This window comes from Hemicordylus capensis, chromosome 6 (genome assembly GCF_027244095.1).
Source record: "Hemicordylus capensis ecotype Gifberg chromosome 6, rHemCap1.1.pri, whole genome shotgun sequence".
In the NCBI taxonomy this organism is placed as follows: Eukaryota; Metazoa; Chordata; class Lepidosauria; order Squamata; family Cordylidae; genus Hemicordylus; species Hemicordylus capensis.
The window spans coordinates 28,357,212-28,375,675 of record NC_069662.1 but is presented as its reverse complement, the minus strand read 5'-3'; the positions used below and the strand labels follow the sequence as shown (position 1 = coordinate 28,375,675).

At 42.7% G+C, this 18,464-nt stretch overlaps 1 protein-coding gene across 1 annotated transcript; it reads left to right on the top strand.

Moving 5' to 3' along the window:
- The first annotated feature begins 2,503 nt into the window (after window positions 1-2,503).
- Window positions 2,504-17,068, top strand: LOC128331048 (vomeronasal type-2 receptor 26-like). The gene is made up of 6 exons (XM_053264410.1): window positions 2,504-3,013; window positions 4,549-4,827; window positions 6,985-7,848; window positions 10,649-10,876; window positions 13,671-13,797; window positions 16,164-17,068. The coding sequence occupies exons 1-6, from the start codon at window positions 2,504-2,506 to the stop codon at window positions 17,066-17,068; spliced, it is 2,913 nt and encodes a 970-aa protein (XP_053120385.1).
- Window positions 17,069-18,464: the final 1,396 nt, after the last annotated feature.

The following is an 18,464-nucleotide window of genomic DNA, read 5'->3' as shown; positions in this document are numbered from 1 at the left end:
AAGCAGAACAATGATCTCTCCCTCCCTCCCCTAGAATACTACTGCAGTGGAGGCAAAGCATTCTTCGCATATCTGATAACAGTCAAGCTGGGATCTGCTAACAGGGACATTGCGGGCCAAACTACATGCTATGCTCCATTTGCCCCCATTTGTCCTCAAAGCAGTGATTTCCTGTAAATGCTGTAAAGAGTCCCTCAAGGGACAAATAGCCACTTTCAATTATTGGGGGGGGGGTCAACAGGAAAATGGGGCAAGGGAAAGCTGCTTCCCACACACCATGGTGATGATCCGGATTGGGCCTCCCTGAGGCTGCCAACCCATTTGCCGGTAGGATTTATCATAACAGGGATTTGGGCCCAGAGGGTCATTCTAGCCTTTCTCCTGCAAGCCCCCAAAACATATGGGCCCTCCCCACCACCACTCCCATACATGATAACAAATGCTTCACATTTCTGTAATGAGTATACATTGCTCAAGTTAAAGATGCACATAGAAAGTGATGTTCAGGAGATACAATATGGAGGCTGAAACATGCTGCAAACACACTCCAATGGATTGAGAATCCTGGCCATGATGTGACTTGGAGTTCAAAGCAGAGTTATGAAAAAGAAGACACATTCGGTCTATGAAAAATGTGACCAAATAAAAGCTGGGTGAGGTGATTGGTTGATTGATTGATTGATTGGTTGGTTGGTTGGTTGGTTTAATTTCTATACTACCCTTCCAAAAATGGCTCAGGGTGGTTTACACAGAGAAATAATAAATAAATAAGATGGCTCTGGTTATCTCTGGCTCTGAGTAGAGACACCATGAATTCAGAGTCATTCACCACCTGCTCCATTTTATTGCACTAAGGAAAGGTGGGGGGAATCACTATAATTAGATGAGAAAAATATATATAGATATCCTCACAGGTCTCTTTGGCTGCCTTATACAAAATGAAGGTTAGCGTACTGTGTAGGTTATAATTAGCTTAACTTGCAATTTGTGAGATTACTGACTCGCCAGAGCCTTGTAAATCTCTGGACACTATAAAAGAGTTTTGTGCTCTTTAGAGTTGAGAATTAGGGACTAAGAAAGGCAGGCAGGATTCTGTCCATCTGAGTTTCCCCTTTTCAGGCTAGGCTTCAAACCACTGTGTTGCCAGTCTCAGCCATCATTCAAGACAGGAGGTCGTAACCAGGCTGATGTTCAGCATAAGATAAATAGTGATGGAAATATTTGTTTCTCAAGAGGAAGGTTTGTTATCGAGAGGGTGGTGTGTTTGGCACTGTTGCCAGTTTAGATATGCATGGCATGTTCTATGGCTTTCCTTTGTGAGTGAGGCATTTTCCAGAAAATGCATCATAGATACATCTCGCCCTTTTCCTTATGAGTATTATCAGCAAGGTGATGTCGTCGTTGGTGGAATAGCTTCTGAACTCTTCCCCGTTATGGACAGTGTTTTATTCAATGAACAGCCTACTGTGGAGCTGACCGACTATCCTGTGTAAGCAGTTTCTTTCCCCCATAGTGTACAATAAGACAGGTGACAAAATGCTGAAGAAAGACAAAAAGGTGCTGGGAAGTGTATTTGGCCACCATCTTCATGTCCTGTTTGTTAGCTTCTAGATACATCTGGTCAGCGATCGGGAACAAAACACAGGACTAGCTAGCTGGACCTTTGGTCTGATACAGCAGGGCAATGCTCATGAGAACAGACCACCTTGTGAGGCTCCTGCTCCAGGCTGTCTTTATCCCTTAAAGATAACATTCTCCACTTAGGAGATATCTCTTAGGGGTAGGGGATATAATCCATCATTTCGGTGCAGGTACCATTTCTATATGCTCATAATGAAGTGGTTGTATGCCTATGAAACTGGAAGCAAAATGAGGCCACCTGAAAATAAGGTAGTGGTTTCTACCTACTCAGGGGTTTCCCTAGTTTGACAGAAGTAGGTACATTTTAAGTTAAAAGGAAACAGCCTGATGATGACTAAATTTGTTTGGTGGCCCTCAAGAGCCAGGGAATGTTGGTGAATTCAGGGAGTGGGGAGAGAAGAGGCCCCATAAAATATTAAAGAACATTCATATAGAATAAAATGTTTAAGAACCAGCTTCAAATGAGAGTTGAGGCACTTACAATTTTCACTCATGATGCTTGTTGTGAGGATAAAAATAAGCAAGAACACCACTCTGAACTCCTTGAAAGAAGAGCGGGATATACAGGTTGAGTAACTCTTATCCGGACTGCTTGGGACCAGAAGTGTTCCGGATTTCGGATTTTTCTGGAATTTTGAATATTTGCATAATGAGATATCTTGGGCATGGGATCCAAGTCTAAACACAAAAGGTTAATCTATTTTATTGTCTGCTCAAAATTTTCCCTCACTGACCCTCAGTCCAGATCTTTTCCCCTCTCCTTACTCCTTGGCTCTTGCCATTTATTTTTCACCTTTCTTCCTCCTTTGATCTTCCCACACTTGGCCTCCAGCCATCTCTTCCTCCTCTCCCCTTGCCTAACATGGAGCGCGCTCACACCACAGAGGCTCGTCTGGGCTCTCTGTCAGAAGAGGAGCAAGGCAGGCAGCCGCACAGCCACGATAGGACACGTACCAACGCCCTCACAACCAGGGTGAGTGCGGTGCCAGCAAACAAGCATAAAAAGAAAGTGAAGACGGTAAAGAAGGCGTGGCACGCAGAACACATGGTACGCAGCTCGGAGCCCCAGTGTACTGCCAGGAGCCACCAGAGAGTTACCAAGCCGCCGGTGGCACATTTGAGTGAGCGGCTTCTCCTACAAGTGGTCTGTCAGCAGCAGCAGCCCCGCAAGATTCCCTCTCCACGCCTCTTGGGTCACCAGGGCGAAAAGCCGACTGATGCGGCAACGGGCGCCATCTTGCCGCCCATGAGCCTGGAGGCTGCCACGCTTGTAGGGAGGGAGGACACTGAGCCTCCCCAAACACCTACCACCCTTCCAGCAACGGAGTCCCATCTGGTGGGTGAACTTGGAAGAAACTCCACTCCGGTAGTGGTGAGTAACCCCCTGAATGGGCAGGGCACGGTGGATCCTGCTATCTTGGAGGATGGGACCACGTGGTTGAGGGAATTTATTACAAGATAGTTCAGGGCCCTGGTACCCTCTCTGGCGGAGGAGGGCAGAGCACTTCTGGCCCCAATCAGGATGCAGCGTAAGCTTTGACTGCATGTTTAAAAGCAGCAAAATTGGGAATCTGCGAGCGAGTGACCTGAGGCATTATGGTTTTGGTTTTTGTTACGGTGTGGTGTCTGGATTTTGGAGCATTCCAGATTTTGGATGTCCAGATAAGGGATACTCAACCTGTAAATATAAATATTAATTTTTTAAAAGGCATGGGCTGACATCCTGACCAATGAAGCACTTTTCAACGAGAAAATTGGCACTAGTGCAAGAAGATCATAGTTGCTCTAAAAAACCCAGGAATTTTCACAATTGTGCAAAAGTTCCTATTGAAACAAATGAGACATGCTGCAGCATGCACTATTGTGCAAGCACATTTGCAGTGGCACCAAACTAGTCTGGAACACAAGTTTAAGATTTAATACATGTGGTACATGTAGCTACATGACTAGCAGGCAAAGATACACTTTCCATTCTGTTAGGTCAAGGTGCTTCCCTAGGAACAGAGGAGGCTGCTGCCTACTGAGTCAGACCATAGGTCCATGGCTGCCTACAGAGTCAGACCATAGGTCCATTGTATACTCTTACTGGCAGTGGCTCTCCAGGACTTCAGGCAGTATTTGGTTTCCTCCCTCAGGGTTCACAATGCCCCCACTCTCCCACATAGTGCAGGGGAGGGAGTTGCTTCACTCACTGCCTCCTCCTGATGGACTGAACTTCTTTTGGTCTAGCCTCTCATCAGAGGACACAGACCCCACCTAACCACTGTGATGGGGGCAAGTAATATACTGGTTGTAGACTCCAGTTTGCCATTTCTGCTTGCCATCTAAGCCATTATCTTGGTACATTCACTGGCAGGTGAGTGAGGTTCAGCAAACGGTCCAGTTCCACACATCCCACCTCCACATCTTCTTGCTCTCTCCACCTGGTACCAAGCTCCAATTCCCCCATTCTGTGCTGTATCCCAGGAGGAGAAATGGGGAAAGACCAGAGATGTACTGCAGATGGTTGAATCATTGATACCAGGCTTACTGGAGCAGACATGTTGTGGATGCTGCTGTTATGATCCCATTCTCTTTGTCATTTGGGCTAAAATCCCTGCTTTTGCAAAGTCAGATGCCTCTGAATGATTAACTTGTTCCAAACACTAGGTCTGACATTGTGGGAAGGGCTGGTTCCATCTGCCATAACTCAGGAGCACAGAACTATACAGAGGCTAGTTTTGAGATGCTATCATCATCTGGGGAGACAAAACTGAAGTTTCCCTAAACTGAAGAGAATGAAGGTGTCCTTCCCCATTCCAAAGAGCTTAAAGGGGGCAAAGGAGGACATGATACAGCAAAGTTGTGGTCCAGCAAACAATTGTGAAGTTCTTAATCTGTAGCTCTTTTTGCAGTGTTGTGCTAAAGAACTACCAACATGTCCTGGCCTTGGTATTTGCTGTAAAAGAAATCAATGAGCATCCCAAGATCTTACCCAATATCACTTTGGGCTTCCATATTTATGATAGTTTCCACAATGCAAGAATTACCTATGAGACCACCCTGAGACTGCTTTCCGCACAACACAGATTTGTTCCCAACTACAATTGTGACATCCAGGACAAACTGATATCGGTCATTGGTGGACTTAGCTCTGAAATTTCTTTTTATATGTCTGTCATCTTAGATATCTACCACATCCCACAGGTAAGATGCATTTCAAGAGTGCCATGTATTTCCAACTTATTTATACTTTGCTTTGCTTTCAGTTTCATGGTCCTGTGATTGAAAGAGAAAGAACGGTGCATGTTGGGGTAAGAAATTTACTTGTTTTATATGGAATCTTTATAAATGCTTTTGACTATGGCCTGAGGATACATATGCAACTCTGCTGAAACTAAGCAGGTCTGGGTCTGATGAGTCGATGGATGATCGCCTGGTGATGCCTGTACATTTGAGTTCTATGAAGTAAAGTGGGATATATGTGTGATAAGTTTATCGATTGATCGGTTTATCTATCATATTTCTATACCACCTGATGTGCAACCCTAGGGGCCATGTACATAATTTAAAATACAACAAATATTAAAAACAGGATAAAGTGGTTAAAATGATTATGATATAAAGCCAATTAAAATTAATTAAAAGCCTGAGAAAATAGATGCATCTTGAGGGTCTTTTTAAAATACCAAAATGTCCACACACACAAAACATTACATAATTTAAAACACACACACACAGCCAGAGATGGAGAGACTCTGATTTTACCAGGGAGTGCATCCCTGAACCCTGGGGCAGCCACAAAAAAGGCCCGGTCCCGAGTAGCCACCAAACAGGCTGGTGGTAGTTGTAACTGGACCTCCCCAGATGATCTTGGGAGGTGGGAGATTTCATGGCAAAGGAAGTACTTTCTTAAATACCCTGGACCCAAGTCATTAATGGCTTTATAGGCAATAACCAGCACTTTGTAACCAGTCTGGCTGCCGCATTCTTGACCAATTGTAGTTTCCGAATATGTACAAAGGCAGCCCCATGTAGAGTGCATTACAATAGTCAAGCATGGAGGTTACCAGAATATATACCACTGTTTTAAGGTTATTTACCTCCAGAAATGGGTGTAGCTGTCGTCTCATCCAAAGCTGATAAAAAGCGCCCCTGGTCACTGCCTCAACCTGACAAGCCGGAAAGAGTTTTGGATCTAGGAGCATTCCAAAGCTACATACTTGTTCTTTCTGGGGGAGTGTAACCCCATCCAGAAAAGGCAGATCTAAACTATCTCTTCAGTTCTGACCCTCAGTATCTCCGTCTTATTTGGATTCAATTTCAATTTGTTATCACTCATCCATCCCATTACTGCCTCCAGGCAGTCATTTGGGAAAGTTATGCCATTACCTGATGAATTTGATATGAAGAACTAGATTTGGGTTTGATCTGCATATTGATAATACCCTGCACCAAATTTCCTGATGATCTCTTCCAGCAGTTCATTTAAATGCTAAAAAGCATTGGAGACAGTATGGAGCCTTATGGAACTCCGTACATTAACTCCCACTTTGCAGAGCAACAATCTCTAAGCGACACCATCTGGAATCTGCCAAGAGGTAGGAACTGAACCTCTGTAAAACAGTTCCACCCAATCCCACCTCCCTAGGGGACCCAGAAGGATACCATGGTTGATGATATCGAACACCACCAAGACACCCAAAAGGATCAACAAAGTCACACTCCCTCTGTCAATACCCAATTGGAGATTATCCATCAGGCCGACCAAGGAAGTCTTAACCCCATAATCTTGACATTTCTTGATTGTTTTGATTTTGGCAGGTTGCAACATTATGTGTCAAAAGCTATCATTTGTCTTATATTAATTGTCATAGCATGCCAAATGCTGTCCTATACTACATATAATTTCAGGTTATCTGTCAACTAAAACAAGAAGTTCTGGTAAGGACTAGTCTGTTTATTTTCCTTTCATTATAATCTTAATTGATCATTACCATCTTCAAATGTTAGCCGACTTCCACCTCCACCTCTTGAATTGGGGTGGATGACATCATCACAAACTATGTGACTAAGGTGTCTCTATATATGAACCTATGTCTGTACCAAATTTGGTTCAAATCGGTACAGGCATTGCAAAGTTGATGAGAGAGAAGGAGAGAGTGCGAGGGAGGGAGGGAAGATGGGTGATCTCATAATCTTAGTTTCGTCAATGAAGGTATGTTGAAAATCCATTGCATCAGGTATTAAATATGGTGAAATATTAAATACTATCTATCTGTCAAGGCACAATGCAACATTTATCATGGATCTTCCCATGTTTCTAAATGTTTGTTTCTAAAATGTCCATATCTGGATTTGTAGCTTTCCTGCGGTTCATTTGTCACCATACAGAGTGAAAAAAGAAAATTTCCCTCCCTATATTGGATGATCCCAAATGAAACCCATCAGCACAAGGGAATTGCCAGCTTACTACTGCATTTCAGATGGTCATGGGTTGGGCTTATTGCTCTGAAGGATGACAATGGGGAAACGTTTCTGCAGAGCTTGATATCAACATTTTCTCATAGCGGAATCTGTGTTGCTTTCATACAAAGACACCCAGAAGTAAATATTATATCTGATATCATTGATGTGATGGGAAAGTGGGTTGAAATGTATTTAGTCCTCCTTCACAGCAAAGCCAATGTCATCGTTGTCCATGGAGAGTCTCAAACCATGTTTTCACTGAGACGGTTACTGTATGCAAGAGAAGAGGAATCGTCGGCAAAAAACACTCTTGGAAAAGTGTGGATTGTGGCAGCCCAGTGGGGTTTTTCATCTGTGACCTTTCAAAGGACAAATGATATACAAGATTTCTATGGGGCCATCACTCTCCCAGTTCATACAAAGGAGATACCAGGATTCCAAAAATTCCTACGAAACAGGAATCCGTCTGTGACAAAAGGAGATGGTTTCATCCAACACTTCTGGCAGCAAGCATTTGGGTGTTCATTTCCAAATTCTGATGTAGATCCAACTAGTGAAAAAAGGTGCACTTGGGAGGAGAAGCTGGAAAGTCTTCCTGGGCCCCTATTCGAAATGAGCATGACTAGCCACAGCTATAGTATCTACAATGCTGTCTATGCTGTGGCACATGCTTTGCATGCCATGCATGTATCCAGAGGCAAGCACAGAGTCATACTTAATGAAAGGAGGCTGCTGAATCAGAAGGTGAAGTCATGGAAGGTAATTTCTCCTGCTCCCAAAGTCAAGCAATGCTATCATAAGCTGCCTGAGAGGAATGTGTTAACATTATGGTTGGCTTTTTAAATTCCCAGTGTAGTCCATACAAACAAAAATTTAAAAAGAGGTGTTCTGGATGTCAATTAATACCATCTTGACTGCTGATTCCTGCAGGCATTGTTGCTGGATGGCCCTATGACATACTTCCCTTCCTACATTTGATCTTCACAGTTAGCCTTCTAATCCGTGAGACAGCTGTACTTTTGCAACACTACATTTCTACTGTCTTGAATGTGCATGGATCCTAAAGCTTCCTTGCTTCCAATTTCACTGCATCCGATGACATCGCTATTGCAGTGATTGACAAGTCAGATAGTGAGCCAGGACTCACAATAAGTGAGACCCGGTTTGTAAGAGTGAGTGGGGAGAGCGGGCTAACCCCGCTCTCCCCGCACACGAGCGGGGCGGGAGCCCTGGGCGGTCAGATCGGTCGCCCACTCGATGCCAGCTCCGTGACAGAGCTGGTGGGGGCTGGGGAGTTCGGGGGGCGCATGGCCCCTGGAAGCTCCAGTATGCCCTGCGCAAGCGCGCAGGGCATAATGGGGAGACCCCCCGAGCTAGGAGGCTGCTTTTCAGCCTCCCGCTGGGGGTTTACTCGTGAGTAACTGTGGTGCAGAGCCACACCGCAGCTACTCACGATTAAAAAAAACCTAGGTTAGGTATGTTGGTGTGTGTGTATATACACTAGTAAAAATGCTTGCAGTCTGCAAGCCCAAGAACATCTTATCTCTCTGTTAACTCTAGGCTTTACTGAGTTCTATGAGGTCTCATTCCCCAAACTTGCCAATGGGAATGTTTTTCCACGTTTTCTAGGAAATAAATTGATTTTTCCAGGATTTTGGATTTTTAAAATTTATTTATGTATTTATTTAGTCTGGGCAAGGTCTCGAACCTACCTGCAAAAATGGCATGTTTCTATCTTTCGTGGTTTGGTCTGGGAGTTTCATGTCAGTGAATGAAGCCCTCTGGCACCCACTTCAGTGGCCCGGCTTTCTATAGCTGGAAAATCTTGGGCTGCTATTTTGTTTGTTTTAGGCCTGGGTTAGTTTTTTCCCCCAGTTGCTTTCCTTTGGGCTGATCAGAACTCATTAGCAGTAGTTGCTATTAGCGTCTCCTGTCTTTGCTTACCCCTGCACACACCTGCACTGACATCTTTGGAGTCCTTTGTTTTGTTCATTAGTTGCTCTTTGGTTGGGTTCCCTGACAATGGATACTGGACGGAGGGATGGGAGGGTGGATCTGCAGTTGTGCACATTCCTGAAATTTCTTCTTTAAAGATGTACCTAAGTAAAGATGGACCCCCGCCTGCCCGCCCCCCCATTAACCTCACTTGTTGGTTGAAATTACTGCCAGAGTGTGTGTAATTAAAACTGTGAACAATATAAGCTGGTGGTCCACAGAAGAATTAGGAACAACACTGAGGTTGGTGTTTGATGCTGAAACATCTGTTTTTATTATGCTTTTAACCACATTTTACAAGTTTTATAATCTGTTTTATACACATTACATTGGAAGGTCTTAAAGAAATACTTGGGAGTCCTTTTAAATATGTGTATTGCATCGCCAGCTTACCAATTTATAAGAGAAAAGATGGTTGATCCGAAAGGCAAAAGTGGGTGTGTCCGCGTCCTCCTCCAACCATCAGACAACTATTGCTTTGCATCCAGTGGTTGTCCTGTGCACCATAATGGTCAGCCAGCTGTCCAAGCTCCCAAAGGGACCTCAGTGGGGACATGCAGGAATACAATGTATCATTCAGGTTGTATAATCCAGGGCTGTGTATACTGTACACTAAAGGAGTCAACATGCTGGATTCTTAAGTGTGTTGCTCAGCTACATAAGAGTCATCCCTCATCACATGCTGCCACTATGGCGGCAGAATCATCCTTCTTGCCAGCTGACAGATCACATTGCGCTCCCCACCCCTCCCATCTTCCCACTCCAGGGTACAACACCATGCTGTGGAGTAGATTATCACATGTCCATCCACAAGCAAAACAGCAGCAGGTGCAATACAGTGCTTGAGAACAGTGATAGAAGTAGCAAGAATACAGTGGAGTTGAACTTTTTTTTTAAATCTGAATGTCCTCATGTGGCTTGACAACACATTGCCAAAAAAAGCATATGCACCCATCAAGATGTGAAAAGAAGAGGTAGTGTTACAGTACTGTGCTGGCAGTGCAATTGGAAATGGCAGGAATTCTGAAGGGGATAGATCATGATGAGTGAGGAAAGGGGAAGGGAGTATGATACCCACAGTATTTCTATGCCGAAAGGGTCCTATGTGGATAGAGCAAAGGGGGAGAAAAGCACAGAAGCTGTGCAGTTACTCCTAGTATCATTAATCACTGATGCATGATAAAGTAAAGTAGTTGTGCCGTTGAGTTGGTGTCGCCCCCTGGTAACCACAGAGCCATGTGAAAACCACTCTCCCTAGAAAACCTCCCAGTAATAAGAAAAAAGACTTACCGATGCAGTAAAATATCCCAAGATCCATTTTGTCTATAATGCCACACATTCCAAAATAAAGATTCAAAAAATCATTTCAGCTCACTACCAAAGAATCCTATTCTCTCTCTCCTCATTAAACCTGATTAGATGTACAAGCTTCAGTATTAGTAAAAGATTTCATGTTTCTCTTAAAACATGTGACAAAAAAAACCATATCCATCAAGAAGGAGAATTTGTCATTCTCATTGTCAACAAGATTAAAAGGTCCTAATTTGGGGTTTTTTTCCCATAGCTGCATCCCTTTTTAAGCAGGATCTCATTCAACAACAGTGCCGGAGATTCAGTGTCTTTTGATGAGAATCGAGAATTAGCAACTGGGTTTGATATAATCAATTTGGTCACTTTCCTAAACAACTCTTTTGTTAGAGTAAAAGTTGGGAAGCTCAGTCCTCAAGATCATTCAGGCAAAGACTTCACCATCCATGATGACAAAATCCTCTGGCACAGGAGCTTTAACCAGGTGGGTAAGATCTAGATTCTCAGGTTCATAAGGGAATTGTTAAATAAGTTTCATTATGCACCTTTCACGTTCATTCCTGGCCTTTACACATTAGTCATATGAAATAAGATATAATGTTTTCAAAAATTCCCATTTCATACAAGCCTTTGTAAAGAGCAAGAAAGCTTTCATGAGACTGAAGGTGTTTTTCTTCCTCCCAACTTCCCTACTTTCATCCTTCATCAGACTGCATATAAATAAGGTAGCATTTAATTTAACTTATTTATTTGATTGATTGATTGATTGATATACCGCCCTTCTTGATTGATATACCGCCCTTCCAAAAATGGCATCCTAAATTTTGGTTGATTTCGGACTGAGTGGCACTAGAAATTATCCATGAATTGAGCTGGCCCCCTTTTGCCAACTGAGGCAGAAAATCTGAAAGGCATGCCCTTGGCATATATGGATTGTTATTATTTTAAAATGAAACTCAAATGGTTGGGTGCCTAATAAGACTGTTAGAGCTTTGGTAACTGATTCAGTTCAGAAGACTTACAGTCCAATTTGGACACCAAAACTTTGCTTCCAGACCATGACTGGATTGGTCCAAATCAAAGTAATGATATTCAAATTTCACTGAAGTAATTTGGCTGCTTCAGCCACTCCCTGACCCCCACCCCATTTCCACACATTCTCTCCCATTATTCAACGATGCTAGTAAGACATATCACCCAAATTGATTGAATATTATTAAGACTCGTTCTCTATGAGATGGCTAGGAAATGCCTCCAAAGCCAGAGCAGGATGTTGTCATAACCCCAGGCTCTGAAACCACTCATGGGAGGGCAGACATGGACAGTTCAGGGATGAGTCCACAAGGGAAATCCCTGCCTCACCACCTCCTCCATTAAAACCAGAGGACACTCCCTTGTCCTGCATCTTCAAACTCAGAGGACTCCTATGTCAGAGTGGCTGGACCATCAGCAGCAGTACCTTGAGGTACGAGTCCAAAAGCTGGGACTCAAGAGTGTCAGGGACACAGATCCAGCAAGGTAGAAAAAGCAGGTCTCAAAGATCAAGACAGGAATCAAGTACACAGGAGTCAAGCCAAGTAAGCCATCAGGAATCAGAGCCAAGGGTCAGGAGAGTGCAAATAGTCATCCAGTCCAAGTGTCAAGACAGAAGCCAGGATGCAAAGCCACAGCAAGGGTAAAAACCAGGTCAGTAATCAGTAGCCAGAGGGATCCAATCGGTAGCAGGAGTCACAACAAGCCAAGTGTCACACCAAGCAGTCAGGAGAAATAATTTTGAGATTCACACCAGATCAGGTGAACCTCCTTGATACTGAGGCAAGGGTAGCTTCCGACAGGAAGTCTTTTATGCTTCTTGATGGAGGATATGGTCAATCAGTGATTCCAAAAGGTGGGGCCTGACATGGTTTCAGAAGCCTGGGAGTCTGCTGCAATATAGCAGGTACTACAAGGGGCAACAATATACAGGGCCCCAGGGCAGGCAGAACAAGACATCCTCTGAGGACCAGCCCGCTGACATGAAGGCTCATTGAAAGCTGCACCCAATTGAAGCCTACACCTATGAAATAGGGCACTGCCACTTTAATTCCGGCATCCTGTAGGGATGTGGGTGGAGCCAGAAGCAGGAGTCAAACAGCTGGACTATATCAAGTTTCAGTAGAGCTCTATCCCTTGCTGAAACAACTTTGTTGAATGAATCTCTCTCTGCTCCTGCATAGACTGGATTCTCTGGCACTTGTCCTTCCCTTCTGCCGGCTCCTTGTTCAGCTCCTTGGTTCCTGTCCTCAGGCTGCTTGGCCTTCTCTTTTTCCTGATTCTTTTTTGATACTTGGCTCCTGACCTTTAATTGCTTGACCTCGATTCCTCCTTTTCACTTGTAGACTGTGACTTCCGGGTTCCTGACCTCAGCCTGCTGACCACAGCTACACTTGACCCTGCACAGACCACCCCTTGCAGCCTGACCTGCATATGGGGAACTAGCCCGGCACCTGTGGGGAAATCTGTGCCAGGGGACTCATGTGCCACATTGCAGTGGGACATGATAGACATGAACCCGTGTGAGTCCCTGTAGCTAGAAATGAATGGCTACATTTGAAGCCCAAAGGCCAGTATATTTATAGGTAAAATCAAAAATGAAGTCATTCACATAACCCAAAACTGGGTAGGACATGTGTCCTACTCAGATTTGGGAGTGTGTGCGCTCTGAATTTTCAGTTTTGTGGCAGCAAACCACTAGGTAGGAGAAGGTAGAAGTGATTGTGTAGAATCAAGGTAAGAGGAAGAACGGGGTAGGACAGTGCTGTCCTACACAGTATTCATACCCAGCATTTGATCAAGGTAGGAGGAAAAATTGTCCTATTCAGCTTTTCCTCCAACCTTGATTCCAATCAGCTCTCCCTCCTCCTACCTAGTTGTTTGCCCCCACACAACCAAAAATTGGGAGCACACAGCTCCCAAACCTGGATAGGACACTTGTCCTACCCAGTTTTTGGTTACCCAGACATTGAATGACCTCAGTGCCTGCTATTGCTTCAAGTGTGTTTCATGTGGATTTTAAAGACATAATACCAAGATGAAAATTAGGATCATCCACGTGTACTCTGAAACAAACTTGGTTCTGCCATTTATCAGGCTTCAGAATACAATAACACCCTTGTGTTCTTATGTGGTCTTACTGATACCTTTATATTTCTTGATATCTAAGTCACATGCCAGCAAATCAAATGAGTGCTTTGGAAATATATTTTCTATCCATTATAAGCTCCTTTTATTCTTCATAGGTGTTGCCCGTTTCTTTGTGTAATGACAACTGCCTTCCAGGTTTCAGAAGGAAAAAGAAGGAAGGGGAGCCATTTTGCTGTTATGATTGTGATCCATGTCCGGAAGGGGGGATTTCAAATCAAAATGGTAGGAGAGATTGTTCGTTTACAATGGGCATCATATATGTGACAACACATCCAGATCGAGGAAATGTTACTTGACAGGTCTTTGGCTATCCTGAAAACTCCTACAATTGAGGAGAGTTGGCATGCAGTGCTGACAGCATTTATGTCCTGCAGTGTTTCTGGACTCCTCACTGCCTCTTGAATGTCAGGGAATGGGAATTGCTATTGGTACAGTTCACAAATGCCATTTGTAGAGAAGGCTGTAAATGATTCCCATTCCAAGTACAACACTCTATAGTCTCGGGAGGAAATACTTGTGAGTGGTATTTTTACAAAGAAAACCACACTTTACTATAGTTCTACATGCCTTATACACCACATATCACTACATATTTTACTATTTACTATATTTCTATGTGATAGAAAAAGAAATGAATAGTCATTTGAAGCCCAAAGGCCAAACTATTTATGTGTGAAATCCAAAATGAGGTCATTCATACAACCGAAAACTGGGTAGGACAAGTGTCCTCCTCAGGTTTGGGAGTTGGTCTTGTGGTAGCATGCATGAATTGTCCCCTTTGCTAAGTAGGGTCCACCCTGGTTTGCATTTGAATGGGAGACTATATATGTGAGCACTAAGATAGTCCCCTTATGGGATGGGGCCACTCTGGGAAGAGTATCTGCATGCTTACTTGCAGAAGGTTCCAAGTTCCCTCCCTGGCATCTCCAGATAGGGCTGAGAGAGATTCCTGCCTGCAACCTTGGAGAAGCCGCTGCCAGTCTGTGCAGACAATACTGAGCTAGATGGACCAATGATCTGACTCAGTATAAAGCAGCTTCCTATGTTCCTTTGATTCCCTAAAATCAAGACCAATAGTTATAGGCTATTTATTTATATAGTTCTTCTATACTGCCTTTCATAAAACGTATCCCAAGGCAGTTTACAAATAAAAAAAAAAAAGTTAAAAAAAACACCCACTATAAAAATCACATTAAAACATTAATATCAATTATTATTTCTTGTTTACACAGTCAGACAGGTGTTATTTAATGGTTTGTTTTATCCAGACATCGAGTCCTTCCCGAGGACCTGGGATGGCTGAATTTTATTATCAATATTGTTCTTGTTGTTATTATAGATATTGTCGCAGAATATAGGCTGTTCCCAGTAAAGTTGCTTTTTGTAATTGGCTGATGGTGATTTCTGTGGCCCCTATGGTGTTGAGGTGCTCTTCGAGGTCTTTTGGAATTGCACCTAGGGCACCAATTACTACTGAGATTATATTGGTCTTTTTCTGCCACAGGCTTTCAATTTCAATTTGTAGATCTTTGTATTTTGTGATTTTTTTTTATTTCTTTTTCTTCTATTCTGCTATCACCTGGTATTGCTATGTCGATTATTTTGATTTGTTTTTCTTTCTTCTCGACTACAGTTATATCTGGTATATTGTGTGGCAGATATTTGTCTGTTTGTAGTCGGAAGTCCAATAATATTTTTGCATCTTCATTTTCAATGTTATGGTTCCAACAATTTTTGGCTACAGGTAGCTTGTATTTTTTAAAAAATTATTAATTTTTATTAATATTATTAATTCAATTTCTATACCGCTGTTCCAAAAATGGCTCCGGGCAGTTTACACAGAGAAATAACAAATAAGATGGATCCCTGGCCCCAAAGGGCTCACATTCTAAAAAGAAACATAAAATAGACACCAGCAATAGTCACTGGAGGTACTGTGTTGGGGGTGGATAGGGCCAGTTACTTTCCCCCTACTAAATAAAGAAAATTATGACATTAAAAGGTACCTCTTTGCCAAGTTAGCAGGGGATGAAACAATAAAAACCATAAAACACCAAAAAGCAACAACCGGGTAAAAGACTGAGCAAATAAAAAGTTTTTTTGTTGTTTTTTTAAAGCAGCCACAGATGTCACAGAGTGGACACTCCAGAGCCTGGGGCAAAACCAGAAGGCCATGTCCCATGTGAATGATCATGTAACCTCCCTCAATGCCAATATTAACAGTTGCAGTGCTATTTAACTCTAGTTATAGTGCTATCTGCAGACTAATTTGACTCCATTTGAACAGAAAGCCTCTCAGTGACTCCTTCACGATGACTGGACGCATTTCCACAATACTTTTGCCATAGCTTTGGGTTGAATACCTAGTTCTGGTCCAGCCTGAAAAGGGTTAACTTCATTAATTCTTATATGATAATGATTTTATTGAGTGTGGTAAAAGAGAAACTCTGGTAACAATTTGATAGACAGAGCATCGTGTCACAGCCAATATTGTCATTAACTCTTAGCAAATTTCACAATTTTCAGGCCATGCTAGTCCATATTCTGAGAGGTTTTTAAACAGCATCTTCCATTTTAATTTATGGCAGACATGGATTTCTGTATCAAATGTCCAGAAGATCAATATCCAAACATGGACCGAGATCTATGTGTCCTCAGAGTTGTCACCTACCTATCTTACAAAGACTTTTTGGGTGAAAGTCTTACTTTTTCTTCCATTTTTTTCTCTCTGGTCACAATACTGATTCTGAGACTCTTTGTTAAACACCGGGAAACCCCCATAGTCAAAGCTAACAACCGGAATCTCACCTTCACTCTCCTCATCTCCCTCCTGCTCTGCTTCCTTTGTCCATTACTGTTCATTGGCCAACCTAAGAAGGTGACTTGCCTTCTTCGACAAACTGCTTTTGGCATCATCTTCTCAGTGTCCCTCTCCTGCGTGTTGGCAAAAACCATCATTGTTGTCCTCGCTTTCATGGCCACCAAGCCAGGGAGCTGGATGAGGAAATGGGTGGGGAAAAGACTGGCGTACACCATCATCTTTAGCTGCTCCTTTATACAGTTGAGTATTTGTGCTCTTTGGCTTCACACCTCTCCTCCATTCCCACATTTGGACTTGCACTCCTTTTCAGAAGAAATCATAATGGAATGCAATGAAGGTTCCATCCTCATGTTTTACATTGCCTTGGGCTACTTGGGATTTCTGGCCATCCTGAGCTTCATTGTGGCTTTCCTGGCCAGGAAGTTGCCAGACACTTTCAACGAAGCCAAGTTCATCACCTTCAGCATGTTGGTATTTTGCTGCGTCTGGCTGACTTTTGTCCCAACCTACCTGAGCACAAAAGGAAAGTATATGGTGGCTGTGGAGATCTTCTCCATCTTGGCATCCTCAGCTGGGTTACTATGTTGTATCTTCTTCCCAAAATGCTACATTATTATACTGAGACCTAAGCTGAATAATAGGGAGAGACTTGCAACAAGAAGGACTCTCTGAATCATGAATGTTTGACTACAGTTCTCCAGTGGATGAACATTATGAGCCCATGTTCTCATTGACTCATGAAGGGAAATAAGGCACTATTCCTCCATGACATTAGACCAGGGCTGCATGACTTCAGCCCTCCAGGAGTTTTTGGACTACATCTCTCAAAGTCCCCAACCATGGTGGCCAATATTCGGAGCTTATGGGAGTTGTCTGTCAATATCTGCATGAGGGCCAAAGTTGTGCAGCCCTGCATTAGACTGATAGACTACACATTTTAGACTGTCTCTTAGAAATTCCAAACGTTTCTCAATGTATCTGCTATATATTATATATCATTTATTTATTCATTTGATGTATTTATATTCCACCCAAAATTTACATCTCTGGGTGATTCACAATAAAATACAAATTACAACAAAATTAAAAGGCTAAAACCACAGTAATTTAAAATTTAAAACAATGTTAAAAACTATCAAAACTGTATCTAATTAAAAGCCTGGGTGAACAAATGTGTCATATATTAAACTCAAAATTCTTCCCTTATTCTCAGTCAGTTTCATAGTGGTCCAAATAATATCACTGATGTTGCCAATTGCAGGTTTAATGCAATGTGATCCTGCCAGGAGGGAGCGCCAAAGCTTACAAAGGAGAAGAAGTGTTAAGGGATGTCATGTGTTTGTGTGTGTATGTGTATGTGTACACTGAGGTAGAGTTTTTGCAGCTCAAGCAAAGCTAATGCAGTATAGAAGCTGTTCCTCTTTCATCTGAGTCATCATCGTTCATTGCAGCAGCATCATTCATCATCATTCCATCATCATCATTCATCATCATTCCATCAGCAGCAGCAGCTTTCATCATCATCATTCCTATCAGGAACAGCAGCCTCCATATTTTTCATCAAATAAGCTACAGGTCATTTGATTAAATAGTCCACAATGTATTGGTTGCCAGGCATGAGATCAAGCACACAGCACAATCAGGGCCGGACCGGGGGCAATGTGGGGAGGAGGGCACCAGATTGATTGATTGATTGATTGGTTGGTTTGAATTTTTTATACCACCCTTCCGAAATGGCTCAAGGTGGTTTACAATTTTTTGAGCAGAATGGGTGGGTTGCACCATACTTTTTTGGTTTCATTTAATAATTATTTTTTTCTGTTAACTTTTGATAACCGACCTCTGTTTTCTGTTACTTATAGGTTAAAATAAATATTTCAAATGAAGTATCACTTGTAACTGTTAAGAAGCACAATTCTATACTAATAAAATAGTTTGCATATATGTGTTCCTATGTAGTCCAGTTCCTGCAAGATTGTTAGAAACTGAAGTGGATGACATCTTAATAGCACTACAATAGCAGGGTTTTAAGTTCTCTCTCCCCACCAATTTCCACAAGATGCCTGCC

Coding starts and splice junctions, on each gene's coding strand:
- LOC128331048 (XM_053264410.1), top strand. CDS start 2,504: ATGGAGCGCGCTCACACCACAGAGGCTCGTCTGGGCTCTCTGTCAGAA. Junction 3,014..4,548: donor GAAACTCCACTCCGGTAGTG/GTGAGTAACCCC, acceptor GTTGTGCTAAAG/AACTACCAACATGTCCTGGC. Junction 7,849..10,648: donor AGAAGGTGAAGTCATGGAAG/GTAATTTCTCCT, acceptor TTTTTCCCATAG/CTGCATCCCTTTTTAAGCAG.